Source organism: Notothenia coriiceps, unplaced genomic scaffold, assembly GCF_000735185.1.
Source record: "Notothenia coriiceps isolate Sejong01 unplaced genomic scaffold, NC01 NC01_scaffold00016677, whole genome shotgun sequence".
Lineage (NCBI taxonomy): Eukaryota > Metazoa > Chordata > Actinopteri > Perciformes > Nototheniidae > Notothenia > Notothenia coriiceps.
In genome coordinates, this window is record NW_011349378.1 from 20,085 (window position 1) to 28,822 (window position 8,738).

Here is an 8,738-nt window from a genome sequence, read left to right on the forward strand (position 1 = left end):
GGATTATCTCGGCAAAGGAGAAGTGCTCACTATCACAGATTTTTTCAGATTTGTGAACAACATTTGAGAGAAATGGTTATTTTGTGTATATAGAAAATGTTTTAGATCTTTGAGTTCATCTCATGAAAAATGGGAGCAAAAACAAAAGTGTTGCATTTATATTTTTGTTCAGTGTAGGTTTATCTTTGCATTTAGAAAAAAATGAAAAAGTCATACTTTAATTTTGTATATCTTTAAAAAAAACAACATTGTATAGTTTGTCGATTATATAACAAACATATATCCACTATATATGTTAATTTTAATAATTTTCTTATTTCAGTTATTTTATTTTTAATTGTATTAATCTGTTCTCTCCTGGTTTTCATCCTTACCCCGTTGCTGTTAAACTACTGAATTTCCCCACTGGGATTAATAAAGGTCCATCTTATTTTATGTCGAATAAAATGAAAAAATGCACCAAAGAAAGATGGTAAATTATGTGGGAATATGGCACGTTATAGTGTGTAGAAACCAGGCGTGGTATGTCGTTAAAAATGACAGAAAAGTCATAGTTGAAAATGTTGGAAAAAAAATGCTAAAATAAATACATCTCTCTCCATTGTTGATTTTAATTGACACAAATGAACCCAAGGTTTTTTGAGTGTGTTGTGATCATTTGGCATTTTTCAGAAAGAATTCAGCCAATGCTAGTCGGAACATGTTGAATGAATTTAGTGAGAAGAAAGTCGACCTGTCAAGACTTGAAAGGCATTTTAATTATGCCACAGGAAAAATAAAGACAGAATAATGCAATATGTCATTCAGTTGTCATTTATAGAAGGAGAACAGAAGGCATAATACAACTTGATAGAGGGCTTTATTTATAAAGTTCATATTATAAAATGTAAAAATTTATCTAAACCTGATCATATGAACTGCAAAGACATTTCCCTTAGAGCTTCCAAGGCGCTGCCACTTCACATCTTAACATGACAGGAAAAACATTTTACAGCCTCTTAGATTTATCTTCTCATTGGAGATGTGTACATTTGGCAAAACTGGAAGTTCACAACAAACAAGATTAGATATTTATTGCTTTGGTGGTAAATGGGGTTTACACTGGAGAGTTGAGACATGCAGCACGGTGATCTAGCTGAAGAAAGAGGCAAAAAGGGTGAAAAGGAATCTGCTGGTATGGCTCTTTAATCGTCCTTATCCTTGGCGCCGTGCTTTAGGATGCGTGTGAACTCCACGTAGTTGAAGTTGCTCTTCTTGTCGATGGGGGCCTCCCTGAAGAGCTCGTCCACTTCCTCATCTGTAAATCGGTCACCCATTGTTGTGAGCAGATCTCTGAGGTAATCTTCCGAGATGGAACCTGAGGGGAAAACAGTCGTATCAGATAAGGACAGGAATAAACTTGCAATGAAAGAATTACCATCTTTAAGAAACCACTATCTTAACAAAACTGGATCAGAATGTACCTGCTCCCTCCTCATCGAAACAAGCAAAGGCATTTCGGATCACATCCTCAGGGTCTGTGCCATTGAGCTTCTCCCCAAACATGGTGAGGAACATGGTGAAGTTAATGGGTCCAGGAGCTTCCATCATCATGGCCTCCAGGTACTCATCAGTTGGATTTTTCCCTGTAGAAATACACAGGTATATTGCACTTAGGCTAAAGGGTTTCAATACAGAATGTGTTTTAAGTACAAGTGACAATAACAACTGTGAAATAAAAAATGTCAGCCTGTAGAACTAGTTTTAAAACCATGTTGGTGCACACCCACACGCTATTAGTAAGCTCATGCTACTACTCACCCAGTGATGCCAGCATGTCGTGGAGGTCCTCTTTGTCCACAAACCCATCACGGTTCTGGTCGATCATGTTGAAAGCCTCCTTGAACTCCTGAATCTGAGACTGGTCAAACATGGCGAAGACATTGGAAGTCGCGCGCTGAGGGCGCTTCTTTGTGGTCTTTCCCTTTGCTCTTTTGCTAGACATGTTGACTGTTTTCTTGTTAACCTGTGAGAATAAATATATACATATTAGATTATGCATTCAGCAATTGGACGTTATTATTTAAGGAGGCAACCATAAATATCAGTATCATTTAAAAACACTATGGACAGAGCAATGTACATAGCAAAATGTAGCTATTCCATCGAGTCATCTTTTCTCTAGCAGTCAGAGAAAAGATGACTCGTTGGAAGACAAGCTCATGGAATGTTTTGTCCTGTTACTATATGAGTTTGCCTTTACAACGGGATGGCAGGGTGTTTAATTCTCTGGCAGCGATTCCCCAGAGCGGTGTCCTTCACGGAGCTATAAATGGAAATGTTCACTTATCTTTCTATGTTGATCAGCTCACTGGCTTCACTGAGGGCAGGAGAATTAGTTATGTGAGGACAAATGCCCTTATCAGGACATGTCTGAGATGAAGACTGAAACTGTCCTACATTTACATCTTTATGTTGACATAAGGAAAGTGGCTCGACCAGCTTGAACAGGAGTTGTATAAAGCCTTGCTTGGTATTATAATTAGATATTGGCAATATAGTTAAATGGCTACAACTTCTCTATGAAACTAGTACGTTTTAAATATAAGGCTCCAGTAACGTTCAGTTATAGTTCTAAATGTCTGAGTCATAAAAATGTTCTCTGGAAGTTATCAATTGACCTACCAAAAAACACTTTATTTTGTGTATAAATCTCCCATTACAAGTTCAGAAAGCGACACTTTAGCAAAGAAAAGCAGAACATTCAAAAACCGGGGAGGATGATGACAGGAAATAAGCGTCCATTTGGCTTTTTCAAAAAAAAAAAGCCTGTCCGAGTAAAGAAATAGTCAAAATGTAAATGTTTATATTTATTGCAAAGCACTCATTATCAGGTTATGAACACTGTAAAAATACGGACTGGCTTGATTCCCCACAAATGAGCTAACGTTATGGTGACATCTGTTTTAGTTTGTACTGCGCAGTTGACAAACCGTACAAAGTGTAACTTCAACAAAATTAACTTGATCCTCAATTCGTTTGTAATACCTGACCTAATCACAACTCCTGGGGAATTACGTGTACAGTCTTAATGGCTTGCGGCCTAGCTTGGGTCACATAAAAATAATTACGATACTGTGCACAAGGCTGTGAACGATAGCACACTACAAACACTTATCATTCAGTTGCGGAAGCTACCCATGTTCACATGGAATATTTATATAATTTTCCAGGTTAACAATTCACTTAAAAAGTAACAATACTAATTCGGGATCTAAACAGTCGCTGTCTAGTCAGTATCCGAGCAGCTAACAGTTAGCCGTGTTTTTGATGCAATCAAACGGAACACGCCTAACGACACGATAGCACGTTATTCAGATATACGCTTTTTACATTGCTACCAGCTGTGTGGTATCTTAATATCAAATTATTCATAAAGTAACATATATTGTAAGCAGAAAAAAAGGCTAGAACACAAACTTACCTGACAACAACCCGAAACTTCTGCTAGCCCGATGCTGCTCTTTTCTCAACCACCGCCCTCTTCATTTCCTGATAATATTGTTGGGTATTTAGAGCAAACCAACTGTATAAAATAGGGGTACTTGTAAATTATGTTACTATTATTATTATTATCTTGAAAACCAATTAATAGGTTGTTTTGGTGTAAACATAATAAATGGATAAATAATGCTTAACTTGATCAGAAAGCAGATGATAATGTTTAATTCTTAGTGGTAATAAAATACAAATTATGACACCACACCCCCCGACAGAGTAAATGTAACTTCCACAAACACTCCCTTGCCTGCCTTGACATTCCTGGATATGCCCTTTTAAGGGAAGAACGAATACATCGTCCTTCCTGCAATTAAGGCAAGGGAAAACTTGAAGGATCCCCACAACAAAAAAAGGCAAACATAACAGTCAACTATTATTTAGCATCAAATTAAATGTCTGTGTTATTAGATGTATCAGATTAAAAACATATATATATATAGTTCATTTTTTCCTATTTAGTTGACACTGTTTTCAAGATACATAGTAGGCTTTTTTGTGTTGTTTTTTGCTCTTTTATGGTCATTTGGAAAACTAAAATACCTGCATATGTTACTAGGTGCTGTATTCTCTTTTTGTAGCCTTCTCAGCCAAGTTTTTCTTGGATAAAAACGACGTTAACCTCAATTGAACTTTAACCTGAGGAAGTAATGTGAAAGCTAGTAAAAATGAGAAGAAATTGATATGCTCAAACCAAAACAATGAAGAGAAACATTTTTGACAGGATGGATAATAATAGATTCTGACTCCCAGCGTGTGCCAGACAACAGTTGGTACCCCCGGTCATAGCTGCAAAAAGGGAGGCTTACTGCAGGGACTCAAAGGAAAGATGTTAATCTGTTGACTCACAGGTTAAAACAAGCCATGCCAGCCTTTTGTCCAGTTGTCATATCACTTTCAAAGTTAATAACAAAATCACTGATCATGTGCCATATAGTGCTGTCAGCAAACAAACCACCAGTGACGTGCATTAAAAACACGACTATTCGTAATGATGGTTACAATTGTAGTTCATTCATTTAAAAACTTGACCTCACTGTTGGATCCCTTCTCTTTCAAAGGAGCAGTCTAAACACTGTATACTGTATATGTAGTGTCACAACCAACCACTAGAGTGTGCTAGCTTTATAGAAAACCATTCATTCACTCACTGATATTATAAACAGTTTCTTGAGTTTGTTACCTAATATTGTGTTAGCTATTCAATTGAATTTGTTTATGTCTACAACTGTTATCTCAGACATTCAAGTAGCTTTTAATGTGTGGGGGCCATACTAAGCAGAGCATACAAATACCCTTAATAGATCCCATGAGATGTCCATAGGGTTGGAATTTCCTGACAGCTGAACCAAGTGGCATGGTGCTAACATTAATGTACTTCACATACAGTACACAGTTCACATATATGAGCATCTATCAATAAAATGTCATATAATACAACTCAACCACAATCTGCTGCCATTTTTAAAATTCGTCACATTTCTGATATCTCAACAAACTGAACATGATAGGCTTAAAGTCTACAGGGTGGTTGTATTATATTGCATTCAAGTATACAGATGAACTCAATGTTATTAACCATGGTAGTTAAAATGTGATACAATTAATCATTTTAATAATTATTAAACGTTTTATTCTTGTTCATTCTTAGTCAAGGAGTTACACAACCAGAATACACTAAAGGCCATGATGCTTAGAACCTACAGAAAGAATTTGTTCTATTCTTTGATATCAATAATATTCACTAATAGGTAGGTACAGTATGTCAGGGTTCTACACAGACTTTATGATATAAATATATGTAATAAAATCAGGTGAATATTATTGTTATACACATACTGTAATATGCTCAGTGTGACTTTTGTTTGCTTAAAGGTGGGGTAGGTAAGTTTGAGAAACCGGCTCAAGACACACTTTTTGTTATATTCCATGGAATGCTCTTAACAGGGATGTTAAGAGCATTCCATGGAATATAACAAAAAGTGTGTCTTGAGCCGGTTTCTCAAACTTACCTACCCCACCTTTAAGCAAACAAAAGTCACACTGAGCANGTGTGCCTTGGCAGTCTCAGTTGGATATGGTATGTTATTGGTTATGGCCATGTACTTATGATTTTATGATTATTTAAATGCATACAGTTCTGTTTCATATGGGTGTAGTCTATTTATTTCCCCCTCAAAGTGCACCAGATTGATGCATATTAAAGGTGGGGTAGGTAAGTTTCAGAAACCGGCTCGAGTGCACTAAAATTTGAAAGTACACAGCCAAAAAGAATCCGCCCCTTCCTTCAGAATTCCTTACAGAGCACCTCCTCCGCGAGAGCAGGCTGCAGTAACGTTACATATCAGGCAAAGCTAAACACATCTAGGTTAGCAATACTACAAAGCCAAAGCAGCTCCGATATTGACTCTGGTTTGACTTCTCCTAGCTTCCACTTTCTTTTTGTTCTTAATTTGCTCCGTTACATTTTTTCTTTTGCGACCAGTAGACGATGTTGAACCTAACTCTGCCATGGTGAAAGTGGCCGCCTGTTGCTGGCGAGTCATTGAAGTACTGCTGCAATGCACGCCCAATGACGGCACGCCCAATGAGGGCACGAGATACATTTGTGCGTGCACGAGATGGAAGGTTGACAGACAGGGCGGCAATCTAAACGGATTGGTTGTAGTTTTTACAGTACTACGGCTTCCACAGATGACATTTTTTTATGGATTTTTTGTCAAAGCACTTAAGATATTCATTGCTATCGGGATGTTAAGAGCATTCCATGGAATATGACAAAAAGTGTGTCTTGAGCCGGTTTCTGAAACGTACCTACCCCACCTTTAAGCTAGACTATATTTGAGTCATGTCTCAGTATTTAACTATGTGCATGTCTTTTTCTGCGTGTATCCTCCACTCCATTCATATTCTCGGGTTCATGCTCACTTGGCTCGTGTTAATCCAGGTTATGATATTCATGTATCACTGTACTCCAGCTAACAGCTCTCGTGCATTACTGTCTAAAACTCCCTCTTCGCCTGGACATCGTCTCGTGCTTCCAATCCCAAGATCTCTTCAGTTTACCTATGGTAATTATGCATATAACTGGTGGCAGCATCTTAATAGAATATCAGGGCTTTTGTTCAGATAGGTGCAGCCACCTTTGCTGCCAATCAAGGCATTTTTCCCTCATCCCTGCAACTCGGACGGTGGTCCTCCTCCGCCTTCATATCCCACATTCGCCCGGACATCAGCGCGTGCTGGCTATCTAAGGTCTCTCAAACACAAAAAAATGGGTAATTATGCCTATAACTTTGGTGGTGGTTTCATAGCACGTCAGCATGTATACGTGTCACTGTGTTCATGTTTAACCCTGCACTCAGGTTGTGCAAGTGCAGGTTGCGGCCAGTGAGTCGCGTTAGGTTTAACCCTGCGAGTGCAGGTTGCGGCCAGTGGGTCACGTTAGATTTAACCCTGCGAGTGCAGGTTGCGGCCAGTGGGTTGCGTTAGGTTTAACCCTGCGAGTGCAGGTTGCGGCCAGTGGGTCTGCGTTATGTTCAACCCTGCGAGTGCAGGTTGCGGCCAGTGGGTCTGCGTTATGTTCAACCCTGCGAGTGCAGGTTGCGGCCAGTGGGTTCCGTTAGGTTTAACCCTGCATGTGAAGGTTGCGGCCAGTGGGTCTGCGTTATGTTTAACCCTGTAAGTGCAGGTTGTGGCCAGTGGGGTCTGCGCTATGTTTAACCCGCAATGCGCCGGCAATGGATTCGGGCGATCGACCGCAGGGGTCTTGCTCCCACGATGTTACTTGAGCCCGCAGTGACTCCGGCATCTCAGCATGCCCTTGTTAATCTCTAATTTCATCATACGATCTCCGCAGTATACTTCACTTCTTTTTTGGGTTCATCGAGCGGCGTTTTCCCCTCCTGAATGTCATCCTGGCCAAACGGGGCCTAATCGCCAAACCATAATTTCACTTTCACTTGTTGTAATCCGTCAATCACTATTTTTCAATTTTATGTGTCCGGTAAGTAATAAACATGTTATTTATACATCCACGTCTCTCCTGATTGAATTAAAGGTGGGGTAGGTTATTTTGGAGAAACCATTCTCGAGTGCGCCAGAATTTGAAAACAGCCGGGAAAAATCTGCACTTTCCTTACAGAGCCCTCCTCAACACACCGAACGGGCAGCGCATGACCAATGAGGGCAACGAGATAAGTTTGTGCAGATGGAAGCCATCCAGTTTTTTAGGCCCGGCCGGCTAAAATGATGGGTCGTGCATTTACAGCGCCACGTCCCATCAGTATGACATTAGTATTTATTGTCAAAGCATTTCATATTCTGCTATCGGTGATGTTAAGAGCTTCCATTGGAAATTAACTAAAAAGTGTTCTTGAGCGGTTTCTCAGCCTTACCTACCCACCTAAGTTATTATTCATTTATTGTTTTCTATTAGCTTCGGTGTGTGAAGCAGCAGCTAATTCACCAATCAGTTGACCAGGACTGCCTAATGCTTATTATGTGAAGGAAAGGGGACTCAAGATACAAAGCTTGGAACNATTTCAAATCCCGAAGTGCTACAAGCAGTGAGCATGAACAGTATAAATAAACATTACACAACACGGTAGAATTAATAAAAAGCAATACAAAAAAATAAATAAAAATAAATAAATAAATAAAAGGGTGATAAAAAAGGTCTAGGCAAAGGCTCTTTTGAAGAGATGGGTTTTGAGGCCTTTTTTAAAAGCCTCCACGGTCTGTGGTGCTCTCATTTGGTCGGGGAGAGCATTCCACAGACTGGGAGCAGCCGAGCAGAAGGCCCGGTCTCCCATGGTACGGAGCTTAGTCCTGGGGGGTTTGAGGAGGTTGGAGCTGCTGGAGCGGGTGGTCCGCAAGGAGGTATGGGGGGTGAGGAGTTCCTTGAGGTAGGGAGGGGCAGTTCCATGGACACACTGGTGGGTGAGGACGGAGACCTTGAATTCGATCCTCAGTTCCACGGGTAGCCAGTGTAGTGCTTTAAGGATGGGGGTGATGTGTTCATATTTGCGCGCCCTCATCCAAGCAGATCATGCATTTTAGCCATTCCTCATTTCGCTCAATTTAACACTGTCTTTTCATGGGCTGATTCTGTGAGAACAGCATCATCTACAGGCCTGCCATATGTACTACAGCGTCTCCAGCGCTTTCCAACGGCAATGTCCGTGGCTTTCTCCTGCTGA

General features: G+C 40.0%; 1 protein-coding gene across 1 annotated transcript; it reads right to left on the bottom strand.

Moving 5' to 3' along the window:
• Nucleotides 1-738: 738 nt before the first annotated feature.
• myl12.1 (myosin, light chain 12, genome duplicate 1) lies at nucleotides 739-3,563 on the bottom strand. The gene is made up of 4 exons (XM_010776048.1): nucleotides 3,464-3,563; nucleotides 1,801-2,005; nucleotides 1,464-1,625; nucleotides 739-1,357 (listed from the first exon to the last, which is right to left on the bottom strand). The coding sequence occupies exons 2-4, from the start codon at nucleotides 1,982-1,984 to the stop codon at nucleotides 1,185-1,187; spliced, it is 519 nt and encodes a 172-aa protein (XP_010774350.1). The 5' UTR covers nucleotides 1,985-2,005; nucleotides 3,464-3,563; the 3' UTR covers nucleotides 739-1,184.
• Between the last annotated feature and the right edge of the window lie 5,175 nt (nucleotides 3,564-8,738).

Bases quoted from the DNA above. Each gene is read 5' to 3' on its own strand.
- myl12.1 (XM_010776048.1), bottom strand. From the start codon at position 1,984: ATGTCTAGCAAAAGAGCAAAGGGAAAGACCACAAAGAAGCGCCCTCAG. The intron at 1,626-1,800 runs GTGAGTAGTAGC...GTATTTCTACAG, and splicing joins CGACATGCTGGCATCACTGG to GGAAAAATCCAACTGATGAG. The intron at 1,358-1,463 runs GTACATTCTGAT...TTTTCCCCTCAG, and splicing joins TTTCGATGAGGAGGGAGCAG to GTTCCATCTCGGAAGATTAC.